Source organism: Anoplopoma fimbria, chromosome 19 (genome assembly GCF_027596085.1).
Source record: "Anoplopoma fimbria isolate UVic2021 breed Golden Eagle Sablefish chromosome 19, Afim_UVic_2022, whole genome shotgun sequence".
Lineage (NCBI taxonomy): Eukaryota > Metazoa > Chordata > Actinopteri > Perciformes > Anoplopomatidae > Anoplopoma > Anoplopoma fimbria.
Window position 1 is genome coordinate 10,281,427 of NC_072467.1, and position 22,608 is coordinate 10,304,034.

Here is a 22,608-nt window from a genome sequence, read left to right on the forward strand (position 1 = left end):
TCCTATAAATGATCTTCATATTACATGGCTCAGATGTTAGAGCACATTACAGTACTGCATGCAAAGTCATGTTCAAAGGCACTACAGAGACTACTAAATCTCATCCGTGTTCTTATGAGGAAAATTCTGTAATATGTCAGTTTGTGCAAATTGGGCGGATAAAAAGTCTGTTTGAATTTTGACCACGGATCCAGCATGCTTTGAGTTTATCATCTCCTAGCACTGTAGAAGGGCATGTCATCTGTATTTAGAAAGCTCACTCGTTCTAAAGTTTTTCACCCCACTGGTATAATAATTTAGCTGTTGCGAGAAGAAAACAAAAATTGATTCTTCTTCTTAGAACCCATTTCTTAAATAATGTCTTTGTTATCCTCTGCTGACCTGAAAAAGTCAACCATGTGAGGATCCATGTTTCCCTTCACTTCTGTCACATTCAGACTCTTCTCTCTTCTGCAGCTGGTACAGCACACTAAAGGGGAGGCTTGTAACTAAATCTAAGAGACCTGAGCATCATTTTCATTTTCATAATCTCAATCTAATTTTAGCTTCTCTGCTTCACTTGTCACCTAATTTAAGGATTTATTCAAACATTTTTAAGAATGCTACGCAGGGACAGCAATCTCAATCTGTATGGACTTTGCTCGGGGAACGAAGATTCGCCAGGCAAGCCGCTGTATGGAATGTGGACTGGCAGTCGGAGATGTGCCATTGAGCAAGGCACCAAACCTTCAAACTGCTTCCTGAATAGCGGCTGCCTACTGCTCCCAATACTAGCATCAGTTAAATGCAGGGACTACATTTCACGACGTTGTGCTGCACCGTGTACAATTCTGTATGACAATAAAAAAAATGATTTCCCTTAATGTTAACATTTTAAAATCCCTTATCTTTAAGACTTGTATAAGCCAAACTGATTAAAGGTGACGTATTTAACCTGTCTTCGCTGGCATAATCATTGCTAAATACTTTTTTCATACGCTTCTTCCAGCATTTCATCTGATGTGAGACAAAGCATTGCTACAATTAGCACAGCTTTTTTTGGAATTATGCACATCAATAATTGACAGGTGAAGGTTTGATTGCTGCTCTTGTAAATGAACATGTCGTTTAGCTCTTTGGTTTCCTCTCCATTACTCGCTCCCACGCATACAAGCTTTGCGTAAGTTAGAACACATGTATATTAAACCAATTCAGCAAAAAAAAAATTAAAACAGAAAGACAATAGACAAAGTCAGTAAACAGAATGACCATATGGAGATTGTTTGTATTGTGTGTTACAATATGAAATGTTGTGCTGTGGTTGCAATATGTCACATCTTAGTCATCCTCAGAAAGCCGTAGAGAACATTTAAAGCTTGGTTAGAGGAAATCTATTTGCCATTGCTGGATGAGGATTTAGCTCAGGGTGCAATATTACATTTCATTCAGAGCGCGAAAAATGCATGAAACATAACAAAAGCAAAAATAAATAGGCTTTTGGACTCGGATTATTTTGCCTCTTATCAGTTGTTACATTTGAATGGCGTCTGTCAATGCCCCCCGAAGGTAAGGAAATGTTCTGCATAGCTGTTGTTCTGCACCGCACAACCAAAATAACACAGAATAATACACACAAACAAGTCCATATCTTGGAGCACAAATTTTGTTAAATTGAAATGCATTCTTCCATTAATTCACATATTGATCGGTTGCAAAAAAAGGGTGGGGGGGATACATTTTTCTTTGAATTCATAGTTTTGCTCATAATAGGAATCATTCATCAGCCGCCTCTCTCCCTTTGGGCCTGTGTTACAGCAAACTAACAGCTCTCGCTGAGGAATTAAAAACTGATTCTCTCCACCTTCGCTCACAGCACTTATCAATTATCATCAGCCAATATTTCCTGCCACGATAACATTAGTTATGCCAATAACTTCACCATGGAATGTTTCCGCTCTGCGTAACAGGGGAAACAAAGGGAGGTTTGGGCAAATACAAAAACCTAACTTTGACAGGAGCATAACAAAGAGATTTCATTCAAGAAACCTTTTTCCGTGGTACAATAATTGAAAAACAGGGTACCATGAGTGCTATCTCAGATTGGAGATATAAAGCTCAGCATCCCAGTGCAGTCAGTGTTGTCAGCAGAGCCATTCAACAAGTAAAACCCCTAGCTCATAGAAACAAGCTTTCAAATATGTCATGAGTTAGTTACTGATTCTTTAGAAGCTGCTGCAGCTCTGAACTCCTGTTTGATGGGCCACTTGAGACGGTGCAGAAGCGTGTGTGTGTGTGTGTGTGGGGGGGGGACTACAGGATATGGACGGGGAAAGGGACGATAGATTTTCTGATGATATGAGTCCTGAAGCTTGAGGAACTTCAGCAAAATAATTGATACTGAAATAATGAGAGCCTTTAACAACCCTGCCTCCCCACCCTTGAACTATTTTTTTTTTTTTTATCTTTGTTTCTCTTCAACCCTTTGCCTTATTCATGAACTTCTTGACAGTGTGTGCTCTGCAACTAACAGTTATGTAAATCTACTTTGGGACAGACAGAGACATTAAAGCCTTTGTCCACAGGAAAGATAAAAAACGTAATCATGTCCCACTGATAGAGCTCGATCGTATCTTACAGCAGCAATTTAAGGAGAAACAAAAAGTAAAAGACAAAATGATTTTAACCAACTTACTTAAACTAATAATGTGCTATATGCTTTAAATATGAATGGTGTTTTTTTGCCTCAGAGTGTACCACCTCCTAAAGGATCATGCCTGGGTCTTATTTTTGTAGATTTTGCCATCTTTTCATGGTATTAATAACAGTGAACCTTGTTAACAATGTGTCTGTGATATCTAACCGCCTTCTCTCTGCCAGACATTTTACCAATGTCACAATGTTCCCAGATCTCAACAATCACTTCAGTCGATACAGTGTTATCGTAGCCCATAGAAGTGATGGCCGGAGCTACAAAAATGAGAACCAAGATGTAATAAACCAGAATTTCCCTTCAGTGAGTGAATGCATTTCTAACGGTTTGGTAGGTTACATCATTTATACTAACTGTTTCTAATTATGCTGAAGTCTTCACTGAAACAAGACAAAGCGTCTACAGACACGCTAGCTGCTCTGAGGTACAGCAGAGCATTGAGCTAAACACTTACATCAGTATGCTGATGTTGACATGCTGATGCTAAGTGCTTTAGCATATTAGAATGCTATCATTTGCTCATTAGCACTAAAGCAAAGTACAGCTGGGGATACTGGAGATATCATTAGTTTTGCAGATATATAGTCATAAACAAAAGTATTTGACAACATGTTGACTTCATGGTGGTGCTTAATGAAAAGAGGATTACAGAAGATATTACCATTTATCTTAAGGCGGGACCTGACTGTTTGTACCATATTTTATGGCATCCCTTCACATAGTTTAGACATTGACAACATCAACCTCATGGTAGAGGCAGTCAGGGGCAACATCAAAGTCATCAGGATTAATCTAATAAGTATAGACCACCAAATTCAAATTAGTTCATCCTTGAGTCCAAGTGGATATTTGAGCCAAGTGTAATGACATTCCCTGCAGGCTTTCCTGAGATTTCGCGTTCACCCGAATGGGAAAGATGTGAGCTCACAATAACCTTCACCTTTGAACACCAAAATCGAAATAGTTCATCCTTCACTTCGAGTGGATATTTGTGTCAAATTTGAAGCCATTCCCACCAGGCGTTCCGCAGAGACGGGAGTACACAAGGACGGACCACCCCAAACATAATGCTGTTGCCAGCCCAGAGGCATACACATTTTTTACTATGCTATTCTCCACCTAAAAATAAATGGACTAAAAAAATACCTTGTGAAAGTGATCTACAAACACGAAAGTCTCATGATAATCAAACACACAGAGGAAAGGCTGGACAGTCACATTTGTCACTGGACCCTGACTTCCCATACATAACTTGCCAAAAGACTAATTCACTTATATCCCCAATGACTTGCCAAGGTAACACCCATGGACTGGCTAACCAAATAAACGATGATGAGCGGCACAAACAAATGAGAGCAGCTTCATGCTGAAAGGGATGGAGACATTCATTAAGCTCTGGGCTGGAGGAATTGTAGCAGCAGGACTCTGAGCACTGCGGCAGGAAGACGGATGATCTCTGAGAGAATGAGGGGAATACCAACTGTACCTGCAGCCCCTGAAAACTTTTCTTAATCAACTTAGTGCATTTGGAGGGGGAACAGAGGGGGAATTGAGGTATGTGGAGGATATGAATGAGGGACAATGGTGTTTATTCAGGTGCACAGAGTTTTATAAGGCAGTCAATTTGCCGGCTACAGAAACACATTTCTGTTGAGCACACAAACAAAAGGGCACATTTGCAGAGAAACAAAGCTCAGTGTTGGGCTGCAGGCTTACCGGCCAAAATTCCATATAATAGGAGCTGGCCAGTCAAAAGTGTGATTTTTCATGCACCAAACCCTGGTGCAAAAACATTACAGCTGTTTATGTTGCCCTGTAGAAAAGTGTTTCCTTACCTCCTCTCTCCAATGCATGAATGATGATTATAAACACAAGAAATGTCTCCACATTCGGGTTTTCATTAAATTTTAAGTGGTTTCGATTTATTCTTATATTCAAGCACTGCACGGCATTGACTGGGAGCATATGCAAAGCATATGTGAGACCCACAGTGGACCTGTTTACAAGACTTTCCCTTTCACTGAGACATTTCAAAGTGTTTAGCGTCTTTTCAAAGGATAAACATTTTTAAGTGTCAGTAATCTGGATCAATAATCTAGACTGTCTGTCATCAAATGTTAAATTCATCAGCCTGTGGACAGATTCAGTGCTGGGATCAGTTGTTGCTGCCATCTGCAACAGCACTAGAAAACTTGCACATCTCTGGTGATGGGGATGATATGCTCGTAGGTTTGGCAGAGCACAGCAGCAGCTGTTCTACCGGCCTCCTCCAGCGTCTCTCACATGTTCCTCTTTAGTAAATCAAACCCCTTTCTTTTCACTTCTTCTATTGTCCTCTTGATGGATGTAACATCAATCACCGTCTCTGTGCTCTCCCACTATTCTGTCATCTTTTACTGAGGCTGTAATGCCTCCACTTGTTTTAAAACTGAAGGCTATTTTTCTTCTATATGACACAGAGTATCACCTTAATACCTGCATCACTTAAGTTATTTTCCCACTTCCTTCAAATGTCCATTTGGTTACAAAGATTATGGATGTGGGTGTTTCTCAACTGCCTAATATGGCATCTCTGAGGTGGTGCAATTATGTTAATTGGTGATAATTAAGGTCGCATGAGCGTGCCTCACATTCATGAGTGTCAAGTTTTTCCCAATTTGCAATAACGATCACTAATGCATGAACGTCAAGTGAATCACACTCAGTGCCTGTGTTTACATCTCCAAGCAAGCTTCCCATGCTAAATGAAGCATCTTGTCTCCTCATTAAAAGGAATAGTTTGAAAGTTTGAGAAATAAACTTCTTTGCTTTGCTTTTAAATTGATTCCACTCTTGTGGCTGTACAGGAAAAACATTAAGCTATACTGTGCTGGGAGAATTTGCTGGCTTGGGAGTTTATCAGCAGTATGGGTTGCGTCAGGACATGGAGACTAGACGTGGGTTTATACAACTTTGATGAATGCTTAAAGAGTCAGGTACATGGGCACATATTGCTAACAGTTCACCACGATAGAGGGGTGTGAGGATGGTGGTGTGTGAGATCCATGCTTTAGAACACACCACCCATGGTGCTACAATTAATTATAGCTGAAAATGGAACCAACTTAAGTAATTAACAGTAAGTGTTTGCGCACCAGCTGATTAAATCTCTCATCAAAAACACCGGGTGTGTAACATGTGAACTAGAAACTTCCATACAGCTTAATTTTAAACACTGAACACAGCTCTGCTCATTAACCATTACTAATATTAGCATAATTACCACTAGGTCCCTGATAGTTAAAGGAAGTCAGCGCTAACTTAACACAAACAATTTATTTTGAATCAACATAACCATCTGCAAATTTCCCCGCTGCAGGACTAATAAAGGATTATCTTATCTTATCTTATCTTATCTTATCTAACCGTCTCTATAACAGTTAGCTGAAAAGTCTGCTTACTTTTTGTCATCTATGCACACAGCATATAGTGTCTGGATGAAGTCCTGTCACAGAGACAGACTGAAGAGATTGTCTGTTGAGGCACATGGTATTTCTGCCACCTGACTGGGCTGATGTTGCTATGGTGATAAGAAACTGGCACCATAACGAGCTCACAGCCAACAGCCAATTAGCCTAGCTTAGCACAAAGACTGAAACACAATAAAAAGCTTGTCCAGCTCTGTCAAAGATGACAAAATGTACCTACCAGCACTTCTACAGGTCCCTAATTAACAATGTGTTGAAAAATTACAGAAACTAAGGTGTAAAAATAACACTATGCTGAATTGCTACAAGCCAGACTGCCAAACTCTTACTTGGCTGTTTGCAGTAATTTTCCTGAGTTGGTTCTCACAGTGAGTTTGGCAGGCAGCCAGTCAAGCCTCCTGGAAGTTACTGCCCCTGGCCAAGAAGTAGTCCAGCAAATATACCAACAATGTGTCAAGTTTACACAACAAATGAGAAATAACATGTAAATTAGCTTCGCTGGTAAGTAGATTTTGTTAGCTTCCAGTCATTGTACTGACTCAACCTGCTGCTGAAGGCTGTAGCGTCATATTTGCAGTAAAGGCATGAGAGCGCCATTAACCTTGTCGCCTAAATCTGGGCAAGAAATCCAATTTGTGTATTCCTCAAAATATCAAACTATAAAGCAGCTCGTAAATCCTCTTATTCACCCAGGGGAATTGTTATTTAATCACTGCTATGTTATGTTCAGTTATGCTACATTAAAGTAACCTTTTCAATCTTTAATGAAGTGTGCCCTTTTCGATTTTGATGAAGTGTAAATAAAGAAAGTGATGAAAAAAGAAAAACACACACACAAAACCACATTACAAGAAATGTCTACTAACCCTGAGAGTGTGCGGCGACTGAACTGGCAGTCCGGTGACCTCCACCTGTGCCACGTCATCTGCGTGTGCACTGAGCCCGTGGATGAACAGGACTGGCCGGCTGTGCAGGACATCTCGCTGCGGCACCAGATTCAAATCCCCGTCCACGTAGAAGCTGGGGTCCGACACGTCAAACTTCACGCCCTCGTTCCCCGCACAGTCGTCAAACTCGACTGGAAGGAACACACAGAAAGGGTACATGTCATGCCTTCACTCGGAACAAATTACAAACAACAGAAATGTCAAGGTAAAAGCCTGACAAATGAAACGCAGCCACTGAGGTATACACCTCGCTGTAAAGAAGAGGGGTTGCCAAACGATCCACAAAAACAAGTATTTCTCTGATACAAACAGATGCCCTGAAGATGAACAGATACCCTGAGGAAAGAGGAGGAGGTTCTGAAAGGCACCGTCAGCCAGGCTACAATAAAAAAAATCTGTGATCTTGATTCTCACAAGCCTACTGCAATATTTATGACCCATTGTAGACTTATCAATGTGTGGGACGTGCTTTTGCAGTGCTGCTTTATTTACTAGGAAAAATGCACCCACTCACAAGACTGGATCAGGAGAAAGGTTTTAAAGTTACAGGGGAAGAGTTTCACCTTTGAGTTAGGTGCATGTGACGTGTGCACATGTGAGCTTGCTTTGTCTGACTGAGGGAGATACGGCCTAGGACTCCACCAGGCTTTATCCCCTCTGATCGTGTTCATCCTCCCTTTATCGCTCCCACACACTCCCCCTAGGTGTCTGACATGATCCCCGTGTCCTCCCCCACCCTCAACCCCCGACAATCCTCTACCCTCCCTCGTTCTTCACCTCCTCTTTACTTCGGCCTCCCGTGATGCTCCCCTGCTGTCCGTGGATCTTGGAGGGAGGTGCGCAGTGTGTGTGTGGATGTGTACACGTGTTGTTGATCGGGAGAGCACGTGCAACATGAATCACATGGTGCTGTACAACTCTCAGCGCGGGTCTGAAAGTGCAGGGAAATGTCAAGTCTCAGACGAGTCTCTGCGTCAACCATATGGTGGTAAATTCTGTTTGAGGAATTGCCTGCAATCATAAATATGACATAGCAACAGGATAGTCCATGTGACATGACAGCATTATCCATGCAGCCACATGTTTCTTGACAAACATGTTGTCTGTTACCAAGTCTACACAAAGTATTACTTCATCGTAACAGCAAGGACAAATCTAGATGGGAAAATATTATGTTTCTCCACTCCACTGGGAAAAGAACAGAGCAGGACTGTCAAGACAATGCCCTACACGACTCATCAATTATGGATGCCATGCTTTCAGCTTAACATAACCAGCAGAACGAAACCCCTTCACAAAAGATTCACATTGAGAGGCCATCTTTCTGAGGAAGGACTGGATTCAGATTTGAGCAGATATTCATGAGATACCTTGTGGATCAGTTGTGCCTCTCTGAAAATAAAGCACAGCTCCCATCTCAAGTGCAAAGGCTGTGCACCTTCTCTGCTGAGCCAGCTCATTAAAAGTTGAAACCTACAACCTGTAACTGCCTAGATGTGGAGTTGTTGCATCCCCACTACCTTACAAATACAATGTATTATAATTATCGCCATAGAAATCTAGTTACACAAAGTAATAAACATATTGAGTAAGCTGCAGCAACAGTTTGTTTCTAATAAAAATGAAGGATAAATAATAAAAGGTGTCACAAATGTTTGCATTTGTAAAATGTATCAATTGTGAACATATTTTTCATTTTTTACATATTACTTTGGGCTCTACTTTTTCTTTGGGCTATATTTTCTTTCAAATTAGTTGAAAAAAATGGTTCTCATTAAATCCCGACAGCAATCAATAAATCAAATGCTCACAGAAAAAAAGAGAAAAAAAACTGGTATCTGTCTCTGTTGCAGGACTGTAATGAGCCTGTCCAACTATTTAATTCGGCCAAGATTAAAGGCTACCTGCCTGTCTACCTGCGCACACTCTGCATGTGCTCTCAATGTGATTCACCGGAGTCTTCCACAAGCTGTTGGCTTGACAGCTGTGAGTACTAACAACGGCCATGATGGTAATAATGATTGGGGCAGTGGCTTTGGAGGGTGGCCTGAAGGGACGGGCTGTCAGTGTTGAAGAGTCGGCAACATTTTTGCTAGATTTAGCTTCTTTTGGATCTAGCGCTGCAAACTACTTCATTGGAAAAAGAGCTGGCAACACAGGGCTGGGTTTTTGGTTGGACCTTTTTAATATCTAGCGTACTCTTGATGTTTCTGAGGATTACCAACTTTAGCTTTAAGATTTTCACTAAATCAAAGTCAATATCAAAACCTTTTTTTCATTATTAAGTTAATTTATTTTACATATTTCAACCATAGCCATAGCATCAATATTAATTCTGTAACTACCTTTTGGTACTGTAGTTGTTAGTGGCAGTGTCCATGTTTTCCATGAAGGATTCAAATTACCTATGTATTTTCATAAACAGATTTAACAAGAAAAGATCCAAGCTTGTAATCCAGTGTCCTGTTTTTAATTTAATCTAATTGATATCAGTCTCACTGTTGGTGTTTACTTTCAGTATCAAAGCAGTATTTAGTTAATGCTTATGCAAACCCAACATGTCCCACTGCTGCTGCTTCATATTGACAGTACTGAACTTCTATAAGGCCGCAAAGCTTTTATTGTGATAAAAGACCGGAAACCTGATGTATTTTTCTCTGAGGTCAGAGCTGACAGTGATTGCTCATCAAAAAAAGGCATCAACAAAACAAGACATGGTCTTTTCTTAATCTGTTTTCAGTATTGCAGTGAGTCATGGAAAAAGAGGGAGCGGCCACAGTGGGCTGTTAGATGAAAAGATGCAGGAAACCGGCTGCACAACTCACACTTTTCAGCAAGGCAATCAACTTTATTGTTCCCTGCTGTTGTGTGGGAAAACTACTTTCGTGGTGTGCAGAATGAAATCTGATTGCATGATGGGAAAAAAAAAATCAACTACTGACTGATATTTCTTTAGTTTTATGAAATCGTTTGTTTGGCTGTGGTGCACACAGATACAACATTTGCTTTCTGGTTTTATTACTGACAAAGTTGCTGCTCTGGGATTATGTGATGTCTACAGAATTATGGCAAATATAGTATTAAACTGCACTTGCTGCTACCAGCAGTAACCACTATTGTTGTTCAATCAACCAGTACTAAAGAATTTCAAATTGAAAATTTGTATAAATAATTACTAAATATTATTCATATAATTTGAGTTTTTTAGGGGAATTAATCAGCTTCCCACTTCTGTTGCAGGTTTTTTTATTTAAAGGGACACATATGAAAGCATATACATGTGTGTTGTGTATGTGTGTATACGGCAGTCTTGGAGAATATGTTCTTTTCTAATGCACAAACAAATTAATAATGTAGTCATGCTAATAATCCAATAATCCATTATAGGCGCCACTATTATAGTCATTTTAAACAAGTTGCCACCATATGACAAACACTAGCTTCATACCAGGCAGACACTTCATTAGTTCATTTGAAACAGTATCTCATATCCTAATTTAAGGAATGATGTGCTTACTAGGAAGCACAACCCTCACTGTAATCCAGACTTTATAACTGGCAGTCCGAATGCATACAGATAATCATACAGTAGCTGAAGTTAATGGCAAACAACTACACAACTGACACATAATGTTTCACTTCTGAGAGTGTTCATGTTTCTCAGCTAAAGCAGATGCAATATTGCTGGGAAGAGTCTACCCCCTAGTTACATTGATTCTCTTGTCTTCTTACTCATCCACCCTCCCCACCAATTTACCTTGTAGAAGCTATGGCTGTGTGTCTGACTTAAACGCATCAATCTGTACACGTCTATCTACCATCACACCAGCACAAAGTGAAATGGGAAAAAGTCTACGGTTAGGACTATAAAATCAATAGACTGAAGTCTATCAAAGTACTCATTTAGTACACTTAACCTTTGTGACTGTTTAGTCTGGCTTCTTTTTTTTTTTTATCTATCTCACTGCAGATATTGCAAAATCTCCCCTCTGGACAGAATCGTTCTCTGCCATCTGGATGAGGATGAGAACAGAATACCAGAGTGAAGAATAGAGGAGGGGAGTAAAAAAAGAAGGGGAAGTAAAAAAAAAAAAAAAAAAGAAATCACAGGAAAGGCATTGGTACAATAGACAATGAGGGAGAGCTACAAAGTCAACAACCTGCTCTCCAGGGAAACAAAGCTCCATCTCAATATTCAACTCTCACTTCTAAGCCCGAGCATGAAAGATGTGTTAATTTCCATTCCCATTACGAGCCTCAGATTTATTTCAATAACATGGGTGCGCTCTTTAGAGCCCGCAAATTGCGGCGCCAAACAGTGTCAGTGGCATTTCAAAGGCAGCCAGAGAGTGTTTGATGGTATTCTAATGTTGTCAGGTTTTGGGGGATTTCAGCAGAGATCATGGTGAGCAGGCAGCTTTGAAGTCAGGCGACAATGACAGAACGCAATTTAGACCGCTCACCAGCACCAGCACCGCCGCGCACCCACTTCCTTTTCTTCGGAGTGCTGGCTCAGGGTTAAAATAACTGCGCGCGACATGGATTAGGGTCCCCAAATTCCCTCACTGATGACTCAAGAGGAGGAGGAGGAGGATGAAGAGGAGGAGGGTGGGTGAGTGGGGGTGTTCAACTTTTTCCTCAAGTTTGACATTCAAGCTCCTTTCAGGCCAAAAAACCTCCCGTGGAGCCTGTGAATAGCAAAATCTTCCAGAAACTCGGTCACCAAGGCCCTTGGTTACTTAAGGCTTGATCACTCGATCGTCTTTCTTGGCAACAAAAACAACACTTTAAAGTTGTCATTAAAGCCTTTAGAGAGAAAAAAATAAATTCACCACATTTTGTAGGGATTGTATGACTGAGAATAAAATTCAGACTTCTCAATGAATAATTTCATTTAGAGAACAAACTAAGAATCTGCACATTTTTGGTTTTAGAAATTACACAAAACTGTCAACCAGGGAAGTGCTAGTTAATTAGTTAATTGCATAACTTTCTCTGTATACTCAAAATAATAAATATACATTTTGCTCATCGCCATGTCAGATACCTCTGAGATCAAACATGACAAGATGTCCTAGAGAGAATGAAAACAAAAAAGCTTTAGATGTCCTCCCTCTCAACGATGAAGCATAACTTGTTGACATCTAACATTATCCGAGCGTATTTACATTGGCTCCACTTTGTCAGCCACATAAATTGGATTTCTCCCCCTCCTCTGTCAGGCACTAAAGTTTTCCTTTGAGGTGTTTTGAAGACAATTTTCTGTCTTGTAACTAAATGTCAAGTCTCCATGATGGGAGAGATGGGAATCAGAGGAGTAATCTCAAAGGTGGCAGCACGGGTGTGTTTGAGCTGATAGCTGCCGTGTCAAACCAGACGGCTTGTGCTCAGCCTCGTAGAAAAGGCTCAGGAGAACACTGTTCTCAAATAATCACTTGGCATTAGAGAAGGAGCTGCCTTTTGAAAAATGTATTTATACCCTGAAATGCAGTTTCCTATCACAGCGCATTGTGTAACACCGGTTATTGGGAGTCAGTGGTAACAAGGCTCTGGCTTTTTAGGTTCAAAGATAACAGCTTGAAGGATTTTGCCAACTAGGGAGTCCTGAGGGCAGAATCTTTCATCTTGGATTAAACAGATGATTAAGACCCCCAACCTCCACCTTTACTGCCACTCCAACCAATCCCATCATGTCAGATGTGTGTGTGTCTGTGTCTGTGTGTGTGTGTGTGTGTGTGTGTGTGTGTGTGTGTGTGTGTGTGTGTGTGTGTGTGTGTGTCTGTGTCTGTGTGTGTGTTCTAGGGCCCTTGATCATGCTTTGATGAATAGCGCTGTCCAAAGCACCGGTGACTAAAGCCAATGAAAGTACAGTTACTTTCTGAACTGAGACAGCATCACTGGGAGACCTTATGAGGACTGTTATGGTCAGGTGAGCATGCTAACCTAAGCTGCATGTCTTTGGACTGTGGGAGGAAGCCGGAGAACCCGGAGAGAACCCACGCTGACACATGCAAACTCTTTTTTCAAGACAGTTGGATGTCAATTTACAAAGATAGCAGGGAAATGTGCACGATTACAGCAGCAAAGCGGGGAGTAAAACAAGAGACATCAGTAAAAACAAAACAAGTAAAAAAAAAAATAATAATCAAAGAGTAATGGTATAATAAATAGGTCAACTTTAAATGATGGCACCATTTGGGTAAAATAAACAATAAAGCAGGGTATGCTTTGGGGCTTGGCAACCTTGTGATTGACAGGTCTTCGGTAGCAAAGCAGCCTCCCAGAGACGAAGGTGAGTGCTGTTTTCTAATTTCTGCCACTTTGGATTAAATCCAATAAACAAAGTAGCAATATTGCCTTTCGAGAAACAAGTGGTGTTATAAGACAGGATGAGCCATGGCTAGTCGGTTAGCATGTGTGTTCAGTTAATATCTCTGCAACACAATACACAGAAGTCTTTCACATATCAACACTAACCTTTTAACATTATGTTGATGATGTTAGTTCACTTTTTCAAAGTTTTAAACAAAAGTTCTGACAAGAACAAGCATCTTTGAGTATAATGAGACACAGTCCCTTATTATTATTATTATTTGACATTCATTGTTTTTTTGTGTTGTTGTTTTCTTTTACAGTGAACCACTCATTTCAGCTCACAAAAACAGCTATCTAATTATAACACATTATGTGCCCCTTGAGTGTTCTTACAAATAGCAGGGCTATAAATGTCACTGTCAACTAATGCTTTCAGAAAAAAAGATTACCTTTGTTAGAGTTTTATTTATTTTTTATTTCGCACTACAATGGAATCAAAATAGTAGAGAAGTTACACTGTGCGGCAGTGACGTTCTTGAAATGATTTACTTGAGGTTCAGAGATTGTGTTGAATCACCAGCTTAGAAATGTGCAAAAGCTGATTATGATAAGCTGGCACTTACAAAATAGATCAGTCACTTACAGTTTACCAACTGAGTTGAAGTCATTCTACCAGCTGTGCACAGTTGAAGCTATCTGGTACCACAGCAGTCTTATTTGAATCAAAATCACCATATTTTACCATGTACATGAAAAGGTTGTGTTTTGTGTTGTGCTAAATACAGCAGCTGGTTAAGAAGTGATCTGATGGTTGGGTTTGTTACACTGATCCGTGAGGATTCTTGTTGTCACACTCAAAAAACAGAGAAGTTTCATTATGTAGGCTACAGTTTTAGTCTGCTCTCCGTCTCTAGGTGGGTCTCTTTCTGCTACTGTAAAGCAGTGAAAAAGAGACAGAAGAGAAATGGGAGAGCGAGTGAGATAAAGAGGGAGTAATTATGATGAAATAATAAGGGCCAGCAGGGTGCTCTGAGCTCTCTCACTCCAGGCTCAGGGTGATCCTCTACTTGTTATCACACTCCTTACCAGGCCAGGAAGGCCAGGACACTGTCGCCAGTCCACACACACACACACACACACACACACACACACACACACACACACACACACACACACACACACACACACACACACCATAATGAACCATACTAGCCTCATACGACTTTATTATGGGTTCCATTCAAAAGCTGACACCAGAGGACTTATCAGGCATAATTGATACTAAATCAGCACAACATGAACAGATACAGTCCAACAGTTTGACTAGTACTTAGTGTTCAAATCTCATTTTAGCCAAGACTGCCAAACATCTTTATTGTCTCATCATCACCCAAGAGTCTACAGCCATGCTAGTGGCTCTGTGAGGCTGTACTCAGGCACAGAGCTGCGTCAAGCTGAATGCTATGACATCAGCATGCTAACATGCTCACTAACACAATGCTAACATAATGATTTAACAGGTTTAGGCGCTAGCATGCTAACATTTGCTGTTTAGCATTCAACTCAAAGTACAGCTGACGATTATTCCAAGGTGATTTGTTCAGCAGGTATTTGGTCGTAAAGCAAAGGGTTGGACAAATTAAAGGGGCTCACCAAAGTCGTTAAAGTTTCAATCTCGGAAAACATTGGTGTTTGATCTAACGATGGATAAGCCTCATGGGGGCAAGGAGCTATATTTCTGGGCTTCAGTGTAGCCAGCAAATAGCCCGGCCAAAAAATGTCAACTTCACCGAAGTCATTATGGTTTACCTTCTGGGAGGCCTTAATGTCTATACACATTGTTGGCCAAATACATCTAGTAGATGTTCAGATATTTCACAGAATTAATGAAACATTTCAACTGCTCGCCGTACAACGGAAAAAGTCAGGGGATCACCAAGTCATGAAAATGAATTCTCTGGAAACCATGTCTGTAAAAGAAACATGGCAATCATCATTCCATCATCCGATAGTTGTTGAGATATTTCATTCACAAGCAAAAATTTGGACTGACGGACCACCATTGCCGCAGCATGCTTCAGCCCTGCTTCTTAGTTTTGGCCAGATGTTGCGATATATGTGAAGCACAGGTGGATTTGCAGCTGCATCACGATTGGGCAGCAGATATGAGCATTGCTCCAGATGCTGTGGCTTCCCTGCCAGAGCCATGACATGCTAAATTGCAGAGGGTAATTCCTAAACAGTGTGCATTGGCAATCATAAGAGTTGGTCTACTTTACTGTCTGTTTTTGGTTTTCTCCCAGTTTTATTTAATTTTGGATATTTGCAATCATAAGACTCAGCCTTGACAAAACAAGGCAAACAAGAAAAGAACCTTGGGCTTATTAGATTTTAACAAGGTTTTCTGAGCAGCTTTTCTCTACCATAATTACAATGTGTATTTCCCCGACGGGCTGCAGCACTTTTGTTTATAATCACTCGTCACACATCAGGATGCAAAACAAGTGGCAGGCAGACTCCTCTCCGTCGCTCTCTGGCAGTTACATCTCAAACGGAAGACAAAACCCACAAAATCAGACTCTCATTATTACCAGTAGCACTTTATAAAGAGGTCTGAGGCACATAATGATAGAGATTCCACTTTTCCGCATCCCTGACAGAAAAAAAGCATGTATCTTACATATGCCTTGATGTGCAGTAAGTGTCTTATCGGGTGCAGGATTTAATTGAGTGAACTTGCTAGCGATTCTCAGCGACTGGCGTTAAGAAGGTACAGTAGAAAAGGTAAACACGGGCAAACAATGTTCACTTGCATCTAATGAATGGATTAATGTACTCCATCAGTGAGAGAGTCAGCCCATCAGCTAAAAATATATACCGTTCAAGGTTATTCACAGTAAATAACATGCATACATAACACACTGACAGCATCGGTAAACATCTTGCTGTCTCCACGCAAGCTGGAAATGTTTAGGCCCACAGGCTTGGTCTTTGAAGTTGCCTGTTTCAAGGTTACACCTGCTTAAAATATGAATTCATTTAAATTTCTATTCCAAAAGCCATCATAACACTCCTCAGCCGTTTTTTATGTGAAAACATAAATGAAAATGCATCAGCATATCTATGCGATTGAGATCCCCCGAAGCCTTGCTTGACAAGGTTAACCACAGTAACAGATCTGAGGGGAGTCAGTGAGGGTTTATTCCAGCACAGTAACCAACTTCAATCACACAGTATTTGTTTGTCAGTCGCAGCTCAAAGTGCTCCGTTTAAGAGGGCCAGGGCAGAGATGGAATGCCCGCTGATGATAGTAAGATAGCCTGGCAAAAAGGAGAATCATCGCTTCAGTCATACAAAGACAAGAGGGTGGTTCAGTTCCAGACTGAGTAGTAACAGAATATCCCTCCATTATTATAAAAACAGTAATTATGAGATAATATTCAGAGCAAGAAATCTGAAAACTGAAGATCTAGTCAGTCATTCATGATGCAAGTACAATAAACCCCATGATCCCAAAACTACTCTGCCGGACTTCTAGTGAGGCTGTCAGTGATCTCAATTTTTTAAATTTTTTAAATAGACTTACTATTCCATTGATGTATCAGCAAACCAGCCAGACAATCAATCACTGAGGCACATGTCGTGATAATAGTCAGCTGATCAATAAGCCGCAGATAATCTACCATCAATGGCTATGAAAAGATGACAAATGTCCTGAAGGGAAACACAGGATAACGTGTGAAAACGGTTCGTTGTCTGTGACACAGTTTGGACATCAGCCCTTAAATAATAATTCAGAACTCAGAGCCAAAATAAATTCTAGATGTCAAGAGTCACTTCGTATCCTTTGAAACATATGATTGCAATTTAGTGACCATCTGGCGCTACAGGAGCAACAGAGAAAGCTCTGAGTCACAGAAAGAGTGTCGATCACCACTCGTTGACTACTGCAGCAGTGCTGCGCCCTCAGTTGACTTCTAAATGTACCCGAGCTATAAATATTATATTTTGTTTCTGCTTGTTCCACATGCTGACCACTCAAGGCCCCGCTTCCCTGAATCTGTATTTAAAACTGTTGGGATAACCTTAAACAGACTTTGAACAATATATGTAAAATATGATTTCCATGTTAATAAGTGCATGTCTATGGCCCGGTCCCAATGTCTATACTGAAAGACCTTGACGCTCTTCCAAGTGAGTCCAGAAGTGCTCCGGGCCGTCCTGCTGTGACAGTGCTTGAGGGCTGCTGCGAGGACTTATTTGAGCCTTTTATACACACTTTCTTCAAGTCTGCAGCGCAGACTTGAAGAAAGTGCTTGAGGGCTTTACTGACATTTCCTTGTGTTCTGATGTTAAACTGGAATGACAAAATAAATAATTCACTGCACCCTGGCAAGAAAGAGTTAATGCATGTAGCGTGCCAGTGCTGTACCTGCTTCTTCGTTCTGTGTAGACATTATTATGATGATTTGATCCCTGCTGATATGATCCAGATGATGTGATGTGCTTATGCAAACAGGGCAGTGCCGTTGCGGCCTACTACCCTCACACACTTAGTGCTATATTATTAAAAATCGTATTATCGTTATGATTAAGTTATTTACCACTGCTAGGGCCCAATGCTAGGGCCCAATGCTTGGGGCGTTCACTCACAGTATGGTGTGGTTGACATTGAAATTGATGCATTTTCACAGGTAATATGTAAGAACAAACAAATACAGTGTTTTCTTACAGACACAAATATGTCGGGTTGGTTATAAATATTTGTTCTCCTTCTGTGTTAGCCTTTTAGCTGTAACAGATGGTGTTCTTCATTTTGGGTTTCACTGTCATGATTATTTCAGCCATCACCGACTCCATCCTGTGGCTCGGGAGTACAGACCCCCCCAGTCCTAGAGAGTATACTGGCAATTCCACACACAGTCCTGATGAGCACGCCAACTGTGATTTTGGAATAGGTAGCCTTTACTGGAGCTCTAAGTGTGGCCAACGGGGACAGTCTGAGTACTGTCTTAGTCTTAGATGCAGGTGCAAGGTTTGTGAGTGGGCCTGTGCATCTATCAGATAAGTCCAGATGGCACAGAGATCAGACCTGTGATCGTATATGAATTATATAAACGCTGTAGCCTATGCCTCTTCAATAATACATGCTGTGCTCACTGAGCAGCTAAAAGCACCAGTGCACCTGTAGCATACGGGCTAACAAGGTCATGGCTTCTTTTTTTTTAAAGGTCTATTCTGCCAACACAGACGAGGAGATATTTGCCAACCCATTTAACAGCCAAGCAGAAAAAACGAGATGAAAACTTCCCGCCAACTGCAGTAACACCCCAACCTGTCAATCAAACACCTTGGCACCACAAACACACACACAGGGATACTGAAAACACACACGAGCGTGCCACACACACACACACACAGATGGTCCAAAGCACAGAAATCCATAAGGAAACGTAATTTAACACACAGGCCGACATCCAGCAACGCACAGGCACCCAGCAAGGCATTCAAGCATTCAGGCAGATCGATAGGCTTTCAGGAAGCCAGCAACACCCAGGTTGAGCCCCCGAGGCTCCGGCCAAGTTAGTCAGCACTTTCCCTGGCCACTCAAGAGGAGCCATGCTGGGCTCAGGGCCAAGAGCCAAAGATGGGGGAAGTAGCATACGGGGGTGAGAACTAAACTTTTGACACAAAGTAGTTGTGTCACTTCACAGTACGACAGCAGCCATCATTATCTCCTCAGCGAGAGAGTTCACAGTTCACTTGACACGTCTGGTCGAAGGTCTTGTTGAGGTGTAGCCTTTGTTGGTGCAGTCAAAAGTGCACCATCAAGGATTTGGGGGTTTGAGAGATAAACCGTCTGCATTTCAGCATCTACACAGAATCCATGCAGTTTAAGATGCTGCTGTTTTCTGTTACATATTTTTTTTCCTGCTATGACCTTGTTCAATGTCATGGCAGTGCTTGCATTTAGACCAAATAGTATTTTAGACTCTTCGATTTGATTAGAAAAACTGAAACGAATGTCCCACAAATGAAATCATCCAAATGAAACCATCAGAGGCAATCCTGAATCTCCACTCTGGAAAGCACAAACATGTTTCAGACATACTTTATATTCCATTATGTTGAGCATTATATTGATATTTTATGTACTGTATTTATATGGAGATATGGAGATAGACATAGATATGGAGGTGGAAGGAGTAATCAAGAATAGTGATGTTTTATCTTTTTGTAGGAATATCTTGTTTACTAGACTATTCATTTATTTTTACTCGCTCTAATACCAAAATGTGAAGCATAAGGTCAACTGAGGAAAAACAGAAAGAGTCTGAAAATAGATCATGGAAACAAGAATATTAATATTTTAGTGCTTTCATTTTATTATTTGCAGTTACTTGACATGTCTTTTAATTAAGCGCCAAACATAAATAATATAATAATCTGTTTTATGTGATCTTTTAATATGTCATTGAAGACCATTAAATAATGTTTTTATAACTTGGTGTCATATCATTTGAATGTCAGTGAGCTGCCTTTACTTTCTCAGTGAGATTATTAGGCCGCTTATTAAGTAGGTCAGGTTTGACCCAAAGAAGGAGCATGAAAATGTAAAAATGAACCAAAAGCATTTCCAATTCTGAATGACACCTGTATTCTTTTTGAAAAGGAAAAACTCAGGGATTGGCCTGGTTTCACATGTTTGTGGTCTTATCATGAAGGAACAGATATTCTAAAATAACGGCTGTCTATGGCCTGTCACTATAAGAGCTCCTCCCAGCTCATAATTAGAGTAATACTTTTTGTAACATGGAATATAAATATACAGGGAATGTATGGAACGAGGGCTATAAAATAATGAGGTTCAGATACTCGTGTGGATGGTTTGTTCGTGACGATAAAAGAAAGAGAACTCGGTGGCTCGTTTGATGGCTCTCCTCCGCAGCTGCTACCGACAAAATCCATGTTTATAGACTATAAACATAACTCCAAATGGAGGAAACAACCAAATACTCTCACGCAGTGTTACAATTGCAAACTCACACACAAGCGCAGACATTCACTACCTACACAGACCATGTAAGTACAGAGCTTGGGAACATTTCATTTCGGTGATAAAGTGACAACCCTAATTATGTGATGAAATAAAATCAGCTTGATAATCTTTTAATAAAGTACACGGAATAATTACATCCCTTTCCGAATGTTCAGTATGAGACAAATGACACCCCAATAAAATCATCAAATTGAGGAACAAAGGTGTCTCTTTACCAGCAAAAACAAAACATTATTTTACTGTTAAAGGTAAAATAAGCTATTAGATTTATAGTGTATTGTTCAACTGCATTATGAATTAATGATATCTTTGGGGCATCAAATATCTGTGCGGTTAACACGTTTACTAAATAATTGAACTCCCTCTTAAAGCACATTATTGATGTCTGTTGCATAATAAGTATATCTAATATCACTATCAAAATAAGGCAAAAAAACTTCCAAAAAATAGTATATTGGGATAATAAAGTTATAAACATCCAAAACAATTGAACAAAAGAAAAGTTGCTGTGTCTGTGAAACACTGTGCATGAAACAAAACACATAATAGTTGATTGATAACCCTTACACTGAGAGAGTTTTTCTTATTTACTATTTAAATTAAAGTTTAAGGTTTTATATTGACAGTTAGGATGAATTTCTGCTGTCTTTCAAGCCTTCTGGTCCTAATTCTTAATTAGTTGTTTTATTTAAGATTTTTTTTTTTTTGGGGGGGGGGGGAGCATATTTCAGCAATTGCATTAATTATGATGTATCTCATTATTATGTGATAGGGATCTTAACATAGCATGCTGGAACTAAATACCTAATGGAAACCAAAGCGTTGAGTCCCGAATCCTCAAAGTGCATGTGCAGTATAGTTTAGAGAAGAGAAAGTACAATGGCAGCACAAAGCTATTGAGAAATCTTTTCATCATCAAAAGAAAAAGAAACAAATGCAATCTTGCTGATGCTTATAGAAATGAAACCATATCTGATCGGTTCCTCAAAAACTGTCACACCAGGAAAGTGCTATTGACGTAGTATGCAGTCCTTCTAAAGAGTTTTATAGGAACTCAGTGAAGCCGTCTGGACAAATTGATCTCCTGAGTGCAGCAAAAAACGATCCCAGCACAAAACCAGAGCTAAATTCAAAGTTTCTGAGAGGACAGTACTTGTTTCCCTCCTAGAGTAGACCATGTAGATTGTAAATGACTAGATCAGCTCTAGACCAGTCTATCAAGCTAATGGCTTATCCGCATCCAAGATAATGCTGTACTGAAAATAATTCTAAACATGGTCAAAACAATATCAAAACTTTAGGCTGGAAGACTAGAAGCAAGTCTTGTTTACAAACTCATTAATTAAAACACAGATTATATGAGGAAAACACTGCATGAGAAGTTAATGCAATAGCGCAATAAACCTCCTTTTAAACATTGCGGTGGAAAAATATTCTGTTGTGGGAATGTTTCCAATGACCAAAGAGAAGTAACCCTCTATTCTGAGATATATCGAATGAATCCCATGCGCGTTTGATATCCAAGAAACAGCCAGCACCAGTGACTCTTATGGCTTTCTCTCTTTTGCCTGCAGAGCCGACTGAACTGTATGTGAAATATTTGAAAAAGGGGAAAAAGAAAAACACAGTAGCATCAGATATGTCCCACAACAGGGGATGGAATAATGTGAATTCTCAAAATCTGCAAACAGTTGATGCCAGTCAGACTGCACAGCTGCATGGCAGTAGGCAAAATAATGGATCACACAAATGCTAAGCAGTAAATTGAAAGGTAACACTGTAAATGGCTGGTTCAATCACAGACACTTACACTACAACAATGAATTCGCCATTTTATGCAAATGGTTATACAGGCGGTTAAGGCTCTGAGGGAGCTCTCAAAGAATCAGAGCAGCAGTGAAGATTCTGCTGGAAGAACCATTTGGGCTTTTAGGAAATGCATACATGAGCATTAAAATGAAGTTAAATCAGAGCTATCAAAAGCTTGAGGAGGTTGGATTCATCACCATATCAGCAGGGTAATAGTGAAAAGTGTTAAAGCCGACATTTGCACCTTTATGAATATGAATGGATGTTTCTAGTCAGATGGTGGACATAAACTGATGATACATATCTACAAGATGCCTTTTG

At 40.3% G+C, this 22,608-nt stretch overlaps 1 protein-coding gene across 1 annotated transcript in view; it reads right to left on the reverse strand.

The window, feature by feature from the left end:
• The window catches only part of cdh13 (cadherin 13, H-cadherin (heart)), a 241,191-nt gene that overhangs the window by 206,041 nt on the left and 12,542 nt on the right, over window positions 1-22,608 (reverse strand). Inside the window, exon 4 of the mRNA XM_054619535.1 lies at window positions 7,023-7,234. Coding sequence (XP_054475510.1) covers window positions 7,023-7,234 — 212 coding nt within the window. The remainder of the gene's footprint in view (window positions 1-7,022; window positions 7,235-22,608) is intronic.